At 35.6% G+C, this 19,414-nt stretch overlaps 1 protein-coding gene across 1 annotated transcript in view; it reads right to left on the bottom strand.

Moving 5' to 3' along the window:
• Window positions 1-793: 793 nt before the first annotated feature.
• Window positions 794-19,414, bottom strand: part of UHRF2 (ubiquitin like with PHD and ring finger domains 2) — a 91,550-nt gene continuing 72,929 nt past the window's right edge. Inside the window, 10 exon segments of the mRNA XM_080363153.1 lie at window positions 794-1,813; window positions 3,339-3,437; window positions 5,340-5,503; window positions 5,903-6,026; window positions 6,842-6,979; window positions 7,517-7,679; window positions 9,632-9,738; window positions 18,656-18,664; window positions 18,666-18,721; window positions 18,724-18,727. Of these exon segments, the coding sequence (XP_080219279.1) occupies window positions 1,667-1,813; window positions 3,339-3,437; window positions 5,340-5,503; window positions 5,903-6,026; window positions 6,842-6,979; window positions 7,517-7,679; window positions 9,632-9,738; window positions 18,656-18,664; window positions 18,666-18,721; window positions 18,724-18,727 (1,011 nt within the window). The 3' untranslated portion in view covers window positions 794-1,666.

The raw sequence follows: 19,414 nt of genomic DNA on the forward strand, positions 1-19,414 counted from the left end.
TACCTCTCCAGTTTTCTTGTGGGTCCCCTTTAGCTACTGAATCTTTCAAAACTGTTCACCAACACCTGTTTTTTTTGATATATGACTAGAGAGATAGTAACAGCATTATGTATTTTGGATGCAACTGAATTCTTAAGTAGAATGGGGGTGAGAATGGGGAGAGAGAAGTTACTTCTTTCAGATGAAGTGAATAAGCCATTAAGCTAACTTCCAGCCACAAAAAAGGGCACTGCCATGTGCCTCTCAATGTCTAGTTCATCACCACACCAGGGTAAGGGCAAGATCTTCAGTTACTAAGAATGGCATACATGCTTCCATATGTACCTCTGTATATGCTTGCTTCACAGGCTACAGGCTGTCAGTGTGGCCTCATGCCTATGGTGGGAATCCCTGACGGACGGCTGCACAGGGCACCCGCAGCAAGCTCAGAAGAGACCACAGCAGCTACGTGACAGCTGCTGCTACAGGGTATGCGTGCGCCCATGTATAGCGATGTAAGGCTTGGTTTTATTTCTTAATTAACAATGATTTTCCATTGAGAAACGGATTAAGGAATATAAAGCCTTATGTCTGAAAAAATGAGAAGCCTACCTACAGAAAGCATTTAGTAATCTGAAAAAAAAAAAGCCTATAAAAATGTTATTATTTAAATAAGTGGATAATAGTAAAAACAAAATTGGCAACTTTTCTGAATCATAAAATATTTAATAAGGTTTATTTTTTGGGGGGGATATATTGTATATAAAATTTCAGATCACAATATGAAGCGATTTGAACCCTCTCCGAGCTAGCACTGCCTTCAATGTCGTGTAGATGTATTGCCACTGATACAAGACCTACTAAAAGCATACAGTTTAACTAATACAGAAGTGGCGCTTTTTTATATGAAATATTTTTTACACAACTAGAGTGTCTTGAATACCCTCTTTAAGTGCAAAAAACACAGATCACTTTACACTAATGCAGCAACAATGCATTCATATTGTTCTCATTAGTCATTAGTAGTCAACTTGCATAAGATACAAGAAAAGCACAATGAAGCTCACAAAAATAGACTAAAAATCAGCCTGTTCTTGCAAAAAAATACAGCATAATGGAGGAAAAAGACAAAAAAGGATTATGCACACCACAGAATTTGCTGTTCTTTCATCCAGCTGGCTTAAGTGCTGTCTCTGTTTTTTTGCGGGTTTTTGTTTTGGTTTGTATTTTATTATTATTATTTTTTTTTTCATAAATCAAACCACATGGACCAGGCACAACTAATATTCAGGAGGCAGTGTGTAGCTAAAACTTCACAAACTTTTTGTCATCCCCACAATTTATACTCCTCTGTCCTGAGGTAGTTACAAAGAAACCAAAATCATAAATTAAGCATCAGCTGGGCCAGTAAGAGCTGAGGCTTTTCTTTTTTTTTTTTTTTTTTTTTAATTTTCTTCAAAAACTATTTGTTAACTGGCCAAAACTACCCTTGATGTTAAAAGACAGCTGAAAATTAGAGTTCTCGCTACACCAGAAAGATGGCTATGAGGGGAAGAGGGTTAGCTGCTTCAAAATGTGACAATACATTGAGTCCCATCAAGCTGGCTGGTCCACTGCTGTATTCCCATGTTTATCTCCTTTACTGTCTATAAAGTCACTGCGAGAAGTACGGAAGGATCTGAGCACATCATCGTCCTTTACTGTAACCAGGGAAGAACTGGTCCAGTAGCGTCTGCAGTATCTTGTTGGGAGCCATGGTGTAGCCCTTCCCCAGGTCATAGCGGCAGGCAGGGCAGGTGAAGACTTCAGCTCTGAAGGAGCGCTGTAAACAACTCTAGGACATGACAGAGACAGAAAAACAAAGTGTGAGAACTTTGTTTCAGACTGACAGCTTAACCAGAAAAAACTAAGGAATCACTATAAACCAAAGATGCAATCTGCTGCGCTACCAGAAAAAAAGGAAGTCATCCTCAAGCCCTCTGGTACCTCTGTACAACTAAAATGTCCTAAACAAAGGATCTCTGCTCTGGGCTGGGAATTGAGACATTGAGCTTGAGAGGAACTAAAACAAATCACTACTGAGATTTTCCCCTTCTTTTCCACCAGTGCCTTCCTGTTAATCACACCCACATCTACAGCTTCTTTCTAGCTTCCTGGTTAGATTGCTGTGGTTTTCCAGACCTTCACTGCAAGAGGAGGCAAATATACCAGGTATGTTGTTAATGTAACAATCTCCATCTACCTCGTCGGATGACATTCAGTTAAGCCTTAAAGGCGTATATAGGACAACACAATTTCTAACACATTATCATCAGTGCTGCCCCTGTTACTGCATTACCACAGGCCGCAGAAAGCACAAGCACGTGAACTGAGTATCAGAAATTTATCAGGGCACATCTGTGCCTAAACAGCCATAGCAGCTTACTATCAAAATATTCCTTACAACTTTTACTAGATGTTATTTCATATTTGCAAATATTTACTGACATATTTATATTTTGTTCTCTCTGAGTTTGTTGCCACTCGGCTTTCTCTTTTCCTTGTTTTTCCAGTTTCCATAATTCTAAATATTAACCCCTTCATAACTCTTTTTAGGCTTTTTAAGGATTACGATAATTCCATGTGTGCAGGCCACTCTTAACATGGTGATTTTTATTGGAGTGAGACATATCGTCTTCAACAGCAAACTTGTATTATCAGATACTGTACTAGGATGACAGAAGTCTGTGTCCTTTTAGGCTCTTAGGCAGAAATACTAGGTATGGCAGGTACAGTTCAAATATGCACGCCTGTATTACAAAAATTAACTTCAGTACAAACTGGATTTCAAACTCCTTACATTATATCCAGCTGATCAAGACTTTAAGATACTAAAGCTATAAACTGACATATTATATGGCCCTCCTACCAAACATAAACAATGCCAAGAATAACAAGATAACTTCTTCTGAATAAACACGAATATTTTTATTGTATTTACACTGCATCCTTTTAAATAAGAGTGTTACTGAACTATAAAATCTGTTTTTATTCCTTAACTGTGTAAAATTAAATTATGGTTACTGTACCAACATCTGGCTCCTGGACTAAACCTATTCCTAGTGTAATTCCACTATCAGAACAGAATTTCAACAATGGTAAAGTCCATCCATTATGCCTATCAGGTACTATACTAAATGTACTTTCGCTCTTCATTAGCTAAAATTAAGGTTATACAGCAATCACTGAACGAAAACTTGTTGCATGTTTTTGCAGAATGTTAGGCAATAATCATGTCTTTCTAAAATACATATGGCTTTTGGTGACTGGTGACTCAGAACCAAGAAAACAGCCCAGAGCAAGACCAAGTTTATTCTTACTTTGCAGACGTTGTGTAGGCACTCTGTTGTCACTGGCTGGAAAACCAGCTCCTGGCAGCAGACACACATAAAGGACTGTTCCAGTTTCTTCAGAAAATTCTAGAGTACGGCAAAGGAATAAAGACGACAAACTCTATTACAGTTCTCATAAATGCCACTTATTACATAGAGAATATAAACTTTCAGAAGCTCTTATCCATGACTGCAGCTTTCTAAAAGTAATCAGGAAGCAGGTTTGTAATCACTTAATTTCCCTACTCTTCCACAAAGCAGAGAACTAATGTGTTAAAGATTATTTAGTCGTTTGTATGACTTGTTAAGAACAAAATGAAGCAGACTGGACGGCTAGGAAAGGCTGGAAAATTTAGTAATTGCATTTAGTAACTTCTGCTAGAAATGTCTGTGTCCCTGAAAGATCTCTACTTCTCTTCCAAGGGAACTTCTGCACCTCCTCCTTTGCTTACTGGTCACAGCTAATTTAATGGCTTCTTCTCTCCACAGGCCAAATCTTCTGCAGTGTATAAACTCAACTCTCTTTATTAAACCTTCTCAGGGCATCCCCAAGGAATCTCAAGATACATTTGTATCAGGTGTTTCACACAGACAAGCATGCTTATCTCTGGCATGTCAGTCATCTCTAAACATCTTAAGAATGCAAGAAAAACAGATCTATGGGTAAGCAAAATATGGCCCTTTGTAATACTTTTTAAAATATCAGATTTATCTTAAACCATTTTATTCAGTTAAAAGGGAAGGTGGTTGTTTCAAGCACAAAGATTTTTACATGTTCACTGTAGCAACCCACATCTACCAGGGATTCCCATTAGCTTCAGTGGCAAGCAAATGGAAACCTTACCAAAATTATGGGTAGGAAACTACAGAAAAATAGCTTCTCAGTAACTCAACTGCTTTCAAATTACTGTCTTCTGCTTTTTACAAAGACACATCTCTGTTGCCTGTTATCATGCATAATTTTAAAAGCTGAAATTCCTTCTAGTCATTACAGACACTGGACAGAAGACAGACAACAGCTAATAACTTTTCACGGTCATTTCCTACATAAAGACAACTGCAGCAGCATTATAGCAAAAACTGGTAGTGTAAGTGGAAGAACAGGAAGCTGTAGATGTTTTTTCTGCTATAGCAGCACCATAAATAGCCAATGGTATTTTTTAATTAAACTAATTATGTATGCTCATTTTTAGATATCCATTTTCCAACCAACGGTTTGTTTTTCAGTGAGCTGAGTTTTATCAAGTTATTTTAACTTCTTACCGACTTGTTTTTTCTGCAAAACAGCTAAAATAACTATGAACTTGACACTGGTAAGATTAATTATCACTGAAAGACATACTATTTCAGGAGATATTCCTTTAGTGGACTTTTTTATGCTCGTGTCTACACTCCCTTCAATCTTGAGCTATTCTTGCTATTTTCATGACACTTAGGAGGAGAAACATATCTTTTTCTCCTATGTAAGGTTCCCTCTCTACAGAGTGGGATAATCTGTTAACAGATTTGGATTAAAATATTTTCATATTTAAATTTGAAAATGACAATGCTCCTATCTTCTTAAATGAAGCAAGCAAACTGTATTTACTGTCATGTAATTCTTTTCTGTCTGAAAAATAGTGACTAGAACCATCTTTCTTCATGTCTGATTTCTCACATCAGCACAGCACAAAATACATTTATAATTTCAGAGAAAACATTCTCCCTTTGGAAATTAAAAAAAAAAATAAATCCATTTCTAACTTCAAAATGGTTTTTGTGCAAGAAAAGATCTCTGTTACACAGGTATAAACCCAACCGTCAACAACAAATCATATAAGCAAGGATTATTTTCTTGAAGTCAAAATCTTAGAAATTAAAATAATGCTAGACACAATCTGTATTCAGCAAAAGTTCAGTAAGAAAATGAGGTATTAAGAGAGAATCAAGACTTGTAACAGTCTAAAGAAAAAAACCAAACATTAAAAATTACACATGCAGCAAACATACTGGTCCTTCCTTAAGAGAAGCAAGTACTTCATCCCACAGTTTCTGGTTCATACAGTCTTCTCTAATCAGCCATTGCTGCTCTTGGGTCAGCTGGAAAGCCTCTCCTTTCCCTCCATCTCCCGTCCTCATGGCTTTGGGTGTATTCATAGGTTCCTCTATACCTGCTTAAGATTATGACCATCATATGCAGTAACAACAGAGCATTAGTCTGAACTAATAAAAGGGGAAGACAAAACTGTTTCTAGAAGGCTAAAATGTGATCTATGCTCATCAAATGTGGCAATCAAATCCCTACTCCAACCCATACCGTTCATCATTGGTTTGGACTGCAGCACACACTTGCAGAGAAGACTGTCCATTTTTCTACAGAGTTTAAGAGAAAAAAGCCCATAATAGTAGTAAATAGGATAAGAACCCTACACTACTACTTAATTACAGAGCACACGCTTATCAGTTTACATTAGTATTCCGAACAGCTTCACACTTCTGCCAAGTTTTCATGCTACTGGCTTAATAACATGACAGACTCTGCCGATGAATGCTAAAATAGTAGAAAGAAATACCATCATCAATTGTCCTTTTCTGGTTTCCATTACTCTGGCTGGTTGGCTCCTGTTTCACTGTCTGCTTTTTAACTTTATCCTTCTTCTCCTTACTAGCCATGGCTTCCAAATAACCTTCTGGATACTAAAATAAAATTAAAAAAAAAAAAAAAAGGCAAAAAGAAAAAAGAAAAAAAATCATAGATTTAAAGCAACATCCACTGGAATACAGGCAACAACACTAATTTCTAAAGGACTTTAAAACCCCGTGACTAACTATTGAAGTAACCACAAAATGATTTTAAAGCCCTGCATGATGTGGAACACTTTTAAATTAGTATCTATTATTAAGAAAGTGTATTCAAGTCAAAGAGTCGAATCTAAACTCCAGCACATTAAAAGGAACACAATACCAGTATCTATTCCCTTACAACTATATAAATCAGCTAGGCAAAGTTGATATACTGTAAGATATACCATGCCTTGCTGAGAAAAGAAACAGTATATTAATTCTTTTCATCCACCAGTCCTCATGGGTCAGTTTATTTCTGTGCACGAAATACACTATCTACACAAACTCCTCTCATGGAGAGAAAAATACACAAAAAAGTAAAGTTTTTTTGATTTTTCAGACAGTCTCAGCTGTAATAATAGTTGTTTGTAGAAATTCTTTCCAGTCTAAGGATCACAAAACTGGTTTCAAACTCTTAATTTTCCAATCCATATATGCAAAGCAATTTACTGCCAAGGCAGAGAGCTTCATTCACCGTTCTTTCTGCCATGTCACTATTACAGGATTCTCTCAGTTTGCAGCTAATATGTAGCACTTTTTGGCATTAAATCCTGCTGCACTAAAGCATGAGAAAAAAACATGGGGGTTTAATTTAGCTGATTTTTATTTCTGGAATGCGTCTGTTGGAACTGAGGATAAACACAACTCTGTGAGTCCTGATTCCAAACCTGTACACTCAGACCCAGTTTCTTTGACCGCTCTATTCCTTCTGAAGTCCAAGGTGCAGGCTCAACATCATCTCTCCTCAGAAGATAGCGCCAAACTAAAAATCCACATTTTCCAATTTCTGGCCAATATTTCACCACCTAAAGCATAATATAAAATTACTGCCATTTTTTTATCACAAGCCAAACGCATTCATATAGTCATGCTTTAATTGTTGAAGGAGGAATGAGAAGAGTAAGCTATAAATTACTATTATACAGCAACTCTTCCCTCAGGTGCAAAATTTTTGTATTTCTGATAAATACAGTGCTCTTAAAAGGCACATACCTTCATTTCAGATGCTGAGAAGTCATTGCATGCAGAAAAAGCTGGGATACAGTTGGAAGGAGTGAGAAAATAATTTGATTTGTAGGGATGAATGTGACTCAGTAAGCACATACAAAGTAGCTTACATATTTAACTATTTATCTCCTATTTTGGATTGCATTCTATTATCATTGCTCTGAATAATTTCATTTGAGTTCTTTGCAGAATAAGTTAGGGCTAAAAAGCTATCATGGAGAAAAAATAATTATTTATTTTAAGTAATAATGAAGAATTTGCAATGTAACACATATGAGGCTTTTAAAAACATCTCAAGAAAAAAGTTACATTGCACTTGGTAGAAATCAGAATACCTTGTAAATGCCATCATATCTGTTGCCTTCCTCTGGGGCGTATTTGCTGATCCGCCGTCCTTTTGAGCTGCGCACTACTCTGACTGGCTTACCAGCTCTCCAGTTCTTAGACTCTGCTCCATTTTTATCATCCAGTGGGGCATCGCAGTTAAGGGCCAATGCCCTAGAAAGAGATTTCAAATCTTCATAAACTAGATTGCTTCAATCAATAGGTTTTTGAGAACTAATGTAATCATGTCATACCTATTTCCCTTGTCTAATTATGCTTTATCAAGCATCATAGAACTCTTCTGTATATCCTACAACACCCGCAGAACTAACGTAAGCAATGAGATCCTTGCTACCGTGTATGGTAAGAAAAAAAATGGGAACACGAAATCCTTTGGTGTCAAGGTTCCAGATGAAAACTCTGATATTGTTAAATAAAACAAAGCAATCCTTCTAGATTCAGTATTCATCATTTTAAAAAATAACCCCTTCTTAGATAGCATCGATGGAATTAAAAGAAAATTACAACACAAGGCAAATTTTACCTATAGTTTTTTTCCATTAACTGCAGATTTTAAGGTTTTTTTAAGTGTGTACACAAAAGTAATGAATATGATGAAAAACATTACAGAGAAAAAATACATAATATACATCCAAAAAACTCCAAGTAACTGAAATCTCTTGCATAATACAAAAATTGCCTCAAAGTAGAAGTTAAATGATAGTATCTGACTCAAGGACTCAACCCCTGTATTCACGAACTACATGAAGACCCTCTTCTAGAAACCTGGAGCAAGACAGTATTAATACCTGCTACACCAAGCTGCCGTAATAAACAGTATTTCCACTACCAGAGCCTCATTTGGCCAGGGACTGAAAACCCTTCAGAATCAGATTCAAACCCAACCACGTATCTCAGAGCAGAAGAAATATTATGGTGTATAAACAGCCGTGGCATGAGTATAAAACACCGATTGTATAGAAGAGAAAGAGCCAAGCATACAGTGCTGACTTTTGAAAATGTTTTTTATATGAAAACAAAACCTAAAAACGGAAAAATATATGGACAAGCAAAAACCAATTCTGATTCCACTACGTGGAATCATCATAATCTTCAGCATACTGCTTGAATACTTGTACCCAAATCAGTAACTGAGAGCAGCACCTTGTTATACTCCATGTGCACCAATGCCTGCAAAGATACAAGGCAAGCTTTGCTGGTGGATTTCTTGTTTGCTAAGAGACAAGAAATGCTAAGACTCAGGATTCCAGCTTTTCATTCTGTTTCCCAAAGCAAGTTTGCTCTATTCACTCAATATACTTGTAAACCTATTGCTCAAACCTCCTTCCAGCTTCCTGCCCTCCTCATTCTTGTTCACATCACATCCTCTCTCTCCCCGTCCCTCCCTTTCTCGGCACGCAAGTCAGGCTTTTCCTCTCTTTCCTCAGTCTCAGCACCCCACAGGTATTAAGTGGTCAGTTGCGTAACAGAGATCGTGTTTGTTAAAATAGAAGGGGATGAAGAACACTTTGTCCAGGCAGGATTTTAGAGGACGCAAAAATATTGCAAGTAAATGTCTAATCCCTATTTGGACATATATTTTCTTTTTCAAGCAACTGTTTTTTGTAAAGCAACACCCTAATTCCTTGCTTTTCATAGAAAGCTATAATGGAAGAAAGGGCTAGCAAAATAGGAAAGATCACTTTTAACATAGGAAAAAAACCATGCTTTCTTCCCACCTAAATTTGATAATTGATTTAACTATTGAAGAAGAAACTTAAAAAGAAGCACCTAAAAGACAAAATCTTCCACCCAAGAGTTTTGACAAACTTCTAAGTAAATTAACAAAGTCCTCTGAAGCAAATTGTAGGACAATTTTAACCACAGACATGATCACAACCTGCACCTGCAACACAACAAGGTATTTCATTGAAGTGCAAGTGTTTCTTTAAATCAACAAAAGATAACACTCAATAAAATGCCTCTTAGCAGCAAGAGGCACCACTGATTACCAAAGCAGCATGTGCAGGAGTAAATGAATACAGAAAAATACTAGTTTTAAATTAAAACACTACAACTCAGCTCGTTGTTCTGGAATACTTTTTAAGTTTGTCTTCAAAACTTACCTATTCATGTGTGTTAATGTCTGATCAAATGAATGTTCCCCAATCCTTTTATTGCCAGAAAGATCTCTACCTCCACTCCCAGTGTAAGTGAATTCATCCCCTCGATCCTGTGCAAGAAGATTATCCTTTGTTTTAACACTTCAGAGTAAAGTAACACAATTTAAAAAGAAACAACAAACCAACAAACAAACAATGCAATTTTATTTGTTCTGTTTACTCAGTCAAAGAAAAACTATATTCCAAGGCATGGAAGGATGTGTATTTTACTTCAGTGTCACTGTCGTTTTACAGTAGCTGTGCCAGCACAAAGCTGCTGGTGTGGAATTCACATATTCACCAGAAAATCCTTATTAAAAAACTGCCTGTCTTAAAAAAGTGGACTTTCCCATGTTTTAAAAAGCCATTTTTGAAAAAAAAAAAAAAAATCTTACAAAGGGAACACATTCTAGCAAGTGGTTACTTGCTCTAGAGCTTTCATTCCGTTTATAAGAATATCATGTTTGTAAAATACATAATAAATACCTTTGAGGGATCACTTCAGCTTGTGCAAGGGCTAAGTGCCAATAAGTACAAACAGCTCTATCTTACATACAAGGCACGTGCTTTAAACGCAATAATAATCCCAGCTCTTCTGAACTAGTATGAGCTTAAACTCATTTAGATTTGCATTTTGTAAGCAGATACAATTCTGTAGTGTATTTCCTACATAAAATTTTCTTTAAATTGATGAACGGTAAAAACAGTCAAAATCTACATACACAGAAGTAAAGCCAGTATTACTACTTCCTTTGGGAAATATCTCATAGGAATTCATATTACTCCTGGCAAATTGAAGTGTTTCTGGAAATACATGTATTTTACAAATATATTCAATATGATATCTCTTTGGTGATGCAAATTTTGTAGAAAGCGTGATGCAACATTAGAAGATAAATACTAAATATTAAAATAATGCTTATATGAATTTTTATAGCAAAAATCTTAACATACTTGTACCCAATAGTAAAATTTAGTCAATTTCTTACCACTATTAAAAGTCTGATATTATTAAGGATCCATTGCAAGACTGTTACAGATATTTCATAACTGACAACAGCAGAAAAAGAGAAAGTTAGGAAGAGAAATGCTGGTTGAACAAGGCCATAGACTAGTTATAAGTACTATGTTTGTTTTATTCTGTGTAGGGAAAACCTAACAAATTAAGCTGCAATTTTTCTCATTCAACATTTATCTAGATATAATAACAAGTAACTGCCATGAAGTTAAAAAAACCCCTCAAATCCTAACAAAGACATGTATAAACTCTGCTATACCCTTCTTAAAACATTCTACTTACTCTGCTCAATTAATCTCTAAAAAAATAACAAATTAAATTATGTTGTACGAGGACAATATATGAAACAACTCCAAAAGAATGGAAGACCAACCAGACAAGAACTATTTACTAAGAAAGGACATCAAATGAATTGTCTAAAATAAGATATCACAGAATTGAGCTATGTTTAATTTTTCAGTGATCATCAAAGCAAACTAAATGCCCAGATCATACAAAGATGATTGTGAGAATATGAATAGGGTTGGATTTGCTTGATGAATCTGGCTCATTCAAACCAATTACATTTTGACATTGAATAAGAAGCTTTTACCAAGTTCAGAAAACCAAAAAGATGTATCTTGGAAAGGGATGAATATAGAATGATTTAGGGTTCATAACAAGGAAGAAACTGAACTCATGTTCATGGTGTGGCAAAGTGGGAAAAACTGCTAAGACTTTTTTTATGTACAAGCAGAAATAAACTGAAACTGGAAGGTGATTTCCCCCTCTTTGTAGAACATAATGTGGAGACAAATATTGAAGTAACATATATATATAATAATGTTAAAAAATAGAGTAAAGACACAAACACTACAAACACAAGCAAAATGGAGAAAATTATTACAAGACAAGACAGGTTCTTGACAACCTTTTTTTTTTTGCCAGCAACTAAACTAGGCAGAACAATCCTCGTGAGGACAAAATACTGAATAGACTTTTTTTTGGCATAACAGACAAACATAAATCAAGGTCAAATCACTATAGACTTAAGCAAAAAAAACCTCAAGTGAGAGGGCAAAAATGCAACAGTATTCATAATTACTTGCTGGAACACATTTCAACAGAAAATGAGTTAAATGTAAAAGGTCTAAGAACATCAAACTCCCAATGTGCTCAGAGAAAGACTGAGTGGTTCTCTGTGTGCTACTCTTTAACCAGAGGCAATCAGAAGACATTGTGCTTGCAGGGACAGCATGGATATAAGGCCTACGCATACATGCTCACCTCTTGAACAGATTCCACACTTGTTAAATTAAATTTCCTTCTCTTTAATTATCCAGGTGTTTTGTGAATCAATAGCCAAAACTATATGGATTTGGGGGAAATTGGAAATCCAGGGAAAGAAAAATGGAGGAGAAATGGAACAATTATGAAGTATAACTCTTACAGGTCAAATAACAAGATGGCCGCATCTTTTAACACCCCCCAGCATAAGGAAGGCTCATTTCCACTCTACTCAGAAGAACTACACTCACTTATTTCACATAGATACAGTAAAAAAAAAAAAAAAAGGCAGGGAACAAAGACACACATTTCCTAGAATCAGAAGAAAATGCCAGAGATCTTGCCATACAGGGCACAGATCTGGACAGGATGAAGACATTTGAACCCCTGATATGAGAGCAACTCCTAAATAAGGAGAGGAAGGAAGCTCAGGAGAATACATAAGTGCTCATACAGAAAATCTAGAACGGCAAGAATAAGTGAGGCAGAGAGTCCTTAGAGAAAATAAAATGTGGATATGAATACAGCCCATGACATGTAGAAGTGAAATGGGGATACTGGTAGTCTGGAGACCTAATGGGAGACCTACAGACGCTACTTCCACCATGGTGATGGTATTTTTACTTTGGAAGTGGAGTATGCCAGGAACATCCACACAGCTTATTATTTGGGATCTTTTCATGAGTAATGACTCACTAACACAATTTCTCAACAGCTTTGAGTTCTATTATCTAGAGACAACACAGGATCTTCCTACTATCCATAACAATGTTTAACTGATAGCTTTTATGTGGCAGGTGAAGATGGAAAGCTATTTTTTCTCTCAAGAGGACCAGAAAATAGAGCTTACGATACTGATACTGCTGTAAATTCTGTATTCAACCATTAAAAAAAACATTTGGCAAAAGGAATTATTGATGTATATTCTTAAGAAACAACTGTCAAAAAGGCTATTGAACAGGCAGTGTTTTTCCCTTCTCTTCCTTCTTCCTACATTTTCCTCATTTTCTTACTTTAAAATACATAACTGCCATTTCTCTTCTGCTTTCCACAGCTTAATTCAACTTCCTTGCACCAAAACTTTATTTTAACAGCTAGTAAGACCTTTGTTATTCTCTTAATGCCTTCAGTATGTCTCCTTTCCTTACACTGTCTCCATAAATTTATTTCTTAACTGTCCTGTTTGTAAAGTTTGATCATGTTATAGAGCAAACTGACTTCAGCCACAGTAGTATTGACCCAGTACCTCATATTGAGTAGAAGATAAGCCTGAAGGTCTAGTACTATAACCCAGTCAGCCTCAGACATAAGCAGATGTCAGTTGTATTAAAGCATTCTCCACTATTTCACTGTTGCTACATGATCACTTGTTAAGTCCAACAAACAGATAACACAGAATAGACAAAGTAAGATTTTGAATTCTACCTAAGCATTTAACCACATTTCTACAGGTTTCTTTTGTGCAGCAGCTGACAGGAACATTAACTACAAGTTACTGGAGCATCAGTTATCTCAAGCTGTCTCTCAATTATTTTTTCTTTCCATTAACACCTCTAGTATTTTGCTCAGATTTCAAAGTTTGGTCCCAACATATACACAAAAATAGCTTTTACCAGCTAGTAAAATACACTATTATGAACACAAGCACAATCTTCAGTCCAAATAAAAACAAAAAGTCTTACTGGCTTTTTTGATAAAAGAAACCACAAAACTTCATCTGTTCATAAACCCCTTAATTCATCAGTTTCACCTCAGTGAAACGTGATTAATAAAGGCTAAGATTTTGATTAATATGACAAAGCAAAATAAAAATAACATTAAACCCTTTAAAATGAAGTCATTAAATCAAAGACAAATATTAACTATCAGATAATTACATCTGAAAGGATTTTCTTTCCCTAGTAGTAGGGATACCTGAAACTGAATCATGTCATCATTCGTCTCCATTAAAGTCTCACAATTCTGTATTCACGTAAGTGCTGACAGAATTGGTCTATCTGCCCAATTGTCTGATTTATTTTTTGATAATTTCATGTTTTAGTGCTGCATAAAAGGTGCCGATTAAAAAGGAAGGGCTCAGTTACACACTTCATTTATAAATCAATAAAAAACCCCTTGTATTAAGTGCGGAGCTTGCATATATCATAATGGCTGTTTCTGAGTCTTCCCTGCAACCACGCTTGACAGCAAGAACGTGCAAGTATTGTGGCATATTCCACCACGATTTAAACGTTTAACCCTTTAGTGCAAGCCAATCTGGATCTCTGAAAAAGAAGACAGAGCTTCAAAGCAGGCAACAGTCCAAGGTGGCTAAATGGTGATGGAAGTAGGTCAACATTTTGAAAAATAGCTCCCAAATGAAAGTGATAGACAACTACTGTATGTGCACCACTTTGAGTTCTCTTATTCCTTTCAGTGTTTGGGGCCAAAATTATGCATTTCTAGACCTTTAAATTAAACATTACCATGTAATAAATTCAGACTACCTGATCTTCCGCTCTGTTAAAAATCAGTTCTGACTTAAAAACAGTTTCACTAAAGATACAATACACAGAAAGTCTTTTCAGGTCAAAGACCCTTTTCTGTAGTGGGAGATTACTTAGGAGATACAACAACTTTTTGAGACAACACTTTTTAATTATAATTATCTTTGGCGATCTGTTGGACATTGCTGATTGACTGTTCTGAGGGAACAAATTCCTGCAACCTGTATGAGTAATTTCATTAGCCTAATATAATCCTAGATAAAGCAAGGAAAATCTTGCCTGTCTCAAAGACATGCGCTTACTTTGACATTCATTTGTCTCTGTACATATAATTAGAATTTGTTACTTCCATCCTTCTTTTATTTCCTGTACTTAAATAAATTGTTAATATGATAAGAATTAATTTTTAGAAGTGTTCATGTGAAATATTTATGAAGTCCAGCAAGTAATTAATGGTCTGACACAACAAAGATTAGTATAATTATGCTGATCCTTCAGAACTAAGGGAGTAGATTGATGATACTCCACGTATTGCACTAATGTGATTAACATCTCTTGAAAAAGGTATGAATTTCAGAAAAAAATTATCTCAGTGTGTTAGGCAATCACAAATGGAAACCAAGGCCTATGTCCTTGACACTAAGGCACTATTCCAAACAGCATGTTTCCTGGAAAGTATGAAAAAAAATAAAGTTAAATGGCACATTGATAAGCACTGTCAACATTAATTTCTATTTTTTAATCTGTTTTATCATTGTGTTAATGAGTTCCTCAATGCTTTAGAAAAAACAGATGTGCAAAGTCCTGCAAATTAACTTTGCAAAAGCACAGATAGGAGTAGTATAGACACAGATACCACATCCCATTATGAAAGAAGCTGGCAAACAGGCAGCCAACACTGCTTTGATAGATGTAGTACTAGCAGTAAAGTACAGAAAGCATCTTTGCAACAACATAAGGCTTTTCAGAACACAAAGTTAATTCTGAATATAATGCAGGTACAGAGGAGACAAATTTCAGAAAATAATGCAAGAAAGGTATTTTCTAGTATTAATCAGCATTTTGTATGGACTGAAAGCTAACAATATGGAATAACAGAAAAAAATGGAGAGGAGACTGTTGCAGAATAGGAGCTGTCCTGCAATCTGAAACACTGGGAAGAAACTATTAAAGTATTAAAGTAAAGTATTAAGTATTAAAGCTACTGCCTTGCGAATGTAAATTATGTCCTTTGTATTGGAGGCTACAAGAGTGGACAAATAACACATCTGAGTGGAAAGGAAGATATTTGGTAGCTATTGTACAGTGAGATACTATATATATATATATATACATATATATATATGTATATATATTTTTTTTTTTCCACATTACATTGGAGCTCCAAGCAGGTCCCAAAGCAGTGGGGCTTTTGAAAACAACAAGTTTCAGGTTTTCAGCTACATACTCAAAATAGGTGACTCACAGTAGAAAGACTATCAGCATAATGGCTGTAATGGACTTGCTATATTGGATTCTCAGTTCTATAAAACAGGTGGGACAATCTAAAAGAAACTGCTCCCTTGATAAACATAGCATGGAATTATAATTCAGAAAATTTACACAGTATACTACATCTTTTTTGTAGCAGGGCTCACACTGCATTCAGAGGACTCAGGTATACCCAGCAAGCTGGGTGATGAAGCAGGAGGTCATACGTACGCATCTAGGTAAAGGGTTAGTCATCATGGTCTTTGGATGTAAGACAGTGACTCCAACACGAGGCTCCTATTGCCACTTGATCTGGATTTAAAGCCATTTAAGGATGCAATTCACTACAGTACTGGCTCTGCACCTTTGGCACCGGTGGAAGTGATCAAGTTATTTCACTGCACAATGCACACTAGGCAGAGATTCTGAAATGCTATATCCTCATCACAGGGCTCAGGCAAATCTAGTGAGCTATTATAATTACTACTTCGTTGCAATTTGACTGTTTCAAACAAGTGGAAAAACACTTGTACTGACACCTTGGAACTCATTACCCAAACACAAGATTAAAGCGGACACAGAACATTTAAAATGGACATCAAGTCATTTCATGATGTGGTTTGTGAATGCTATGTTCCAGGCACTGAATGGGTTTGATATAAAATAATCAACAAACCTAAGCAACAAGTATATTTGCCTGGGGTCCCTTTTGAGTCTTTACAGATGCTATTCTCTTCTGTACTTTCAGTGTCTTTTGTAAGAGAACGTGAACGGTCACAGCAGATACTATTCTACAAGAGATTCTAAATCTCAGTTCAGAAATTTCCAGTATGATCTTACATGCAAAAGCACTTGAAGAAGAAACAATATGCGTTCAGATTAAACTAAGTACAGCATACAATTAATTTACAATCTTTTCAAGACTACATCAACCCAGCAGAAACATGGATCTTGAAATTTTGAAAATAAAGAGCAATTCTAACCCTGATACATAAAAACAACAACACAAAAGAGAGGGCAATTTTTCAAAAACAAACGTGAAATTTCTTCAGCTACTTGATTTGATTAACAGACAAGTCAAAATACTTTTATAATGAACACTGTGATTGCCTAATCATTGTTAAAGTCCAATACTTCGTTTTTAAATGTTAAGTGTATTCTGAAATAATTCTTAGATTTTAAATTCCTGAAAGTTTCTTCAGCTAATGTTCCTGTTATGGTTACTGTCAAGAACAAGATAAAGAGATCAGCAATATTAACTCATTCAAGACTATAAAGCTAACTATTGTAATACTGTGTCTTAAATAGGTAAGCCATGTAACGTGCCACTAAAATTCAAGAGAGAGAATGATGTGCCAACATCTTATATGCACGTAATTAAGAATGAGGTCAGGCTTCATGTGCAAAACAATTTCACTCAATGCCCATATTGTAAACTATGACCTTACCCCTTGTCAATCTTGAGAGCAGATCCTTTACTGACAGAACTTGTCATTACAGAGCACTCCAATATATCCCAAACAGCTCAACTTGAGCACAGTTCCAGACAAGTCTGGGTCTGCAGGACTCTTAAGTTTCCAAAGGCACAGCACAAAAATGGCATGATCTGAAAGCTAGATAGTGAATTCTACTTCCTGCAATATATTTTTGCAATTATTTTACCCCAATAGTGAACTGGTAATTTAAAGCCACAAGAAGAGCATTAAGGTGGCACATGTCAGCAGTGTGCATAAATAGTGAATAAAGCTTATAAATGTACAGTAAAAGAGTCTTCCAGCTATATTAATTTCTCAATTTTGTAAAAATGTGCACACAAGTACCTAAGTCATACCACTGAAATTCAATTAAGAGTCACCTTTCTTGTTGTGTTCTCATATAAAAAAGTGACTAGATGTGAGCAGAGGATTTAATCTTAGTTTTTATTTAAAAGTTTCATTTGTGTAATAAGATACTGCACTTAGGACACTTTTAAGGACAGAATTTGATTTTTCTGTGGATATTCTTATAGGAGTTTAATTTCAACCTTTTCCAAAAAAAGAGAAAATGGAAGTAAAATGGGAAATAAAATTTGGTATATGAAAAAAGAACTGAAAAAAAAAAATCTAATTCCAAAAATACACCTGGAAAAAAAAATCTCCCTGTATTCTTAGTTTAGAGAATCACAAGAAAGCTGACATTCATAGAATCTTTTACGGTATCTTCTGCAATATTTCTCCCTAGCTGTGCCTCCTCAACATTATATATGCCATCTAGACTATGACAGTATTCAGGTGTCCACAAAAAACACAGGATCACAACATCACTTAGCTGAACTGAAAAAGACATGCAAAGGATCTAATTAAGTTTATTAAATATTTTGAATTGAATACTTCCGGCAGCATAAATAAGGGGCCATCAGTATCACCACCAAAATCTAGAAAAGGAGTCCGCAGCATCCCAACATAGCAGGTGCAACTACTGAACAACAGTGTTCTTAAGATCACTGGCTAAGGGTCCCAATCTTGGGTTGGAGTTGACTCTAAGGATGCAGCAATGTATCCCAACACCAAGTACCTCCTTGTGTGACTTTGTCAAAAAGAGACACAGACTCCTTCAGTGGCAAGACTCTGCAGCAGCAGCAGTTGATACGTGCTGTTGGCAAAGAGTACATTACATTCTGATGCTATTTCAGATGCTTATTTACTTCTCTACTGCATTTTCCTTGTGATTAACAGCTATGTATATTTTAAAAAGACCCAGATAGCTTACTGCTTTATTCTTCACCTGATGCATGATTCAAAATCCCACCTGATGGAACAGAACTGCAGGAAGGGATGTACGCTGTGTAAACATCATTTAATTGCAGAGAACAGTAATCTATTCATAAATAAGTGTTGCTCAACATCATGAGATGAAAGTCAGACACCATTACTGTTTTATTTAGCAGCATAATTGCTTTCGCTGCTCTACTCAGACATTAACATCAAAGCAGATTTTTTTTCCAGCACCTTTGGGGATCATAATACAAGATGCATAGACTTTACTAAAAAGTCCTGAAAGTGCTCATAAGTAGGAGTCAAGAACCTTCAGAACTTCAGTGAATCAAGTAACATGTACCTTTTATTCTTTTTTCATTAAAATAAAGGTATCACATATTTAGAAATGCAACAAACCCAAAGAGGCATCTATCTGTCTTGAAAGCAATAAAAATCATCACCAAAGCAGAGCATAAAGCATACTATTTGCATATAATTACATAATCAGATTTTAAATAATAATAAATTTAGACTCCAAAAGCATGCTGAAATTTAACTACCCTAAACAATGTAAAAGTCATCTGTAATTGACATATTTTTCTTGGGCATAAGCACAAGCATAAGCATTCTTTAAGAAAGACTTGCTTACCTATTTCTCCCCAAAACACTAAAAATTATTCAGTTTGTTACTAGCAGTGGTATTTTTTTTTCACAATCACATTTGTGTACGCATGAATTTTAGGATCAACAACAAACACAACTCTTATCTTTA

Source organism: Nesoenas mayeri (genome assembly GCF_963082525.1).
Source record: "Nesoenas mayeri genome assembly, chromosome: Z".
NCBI lineage: Eukaryota > Metazoa > Chordata > Aves > Columbiformes > Columbidae > Nesoenas > Nesoenas mayeri.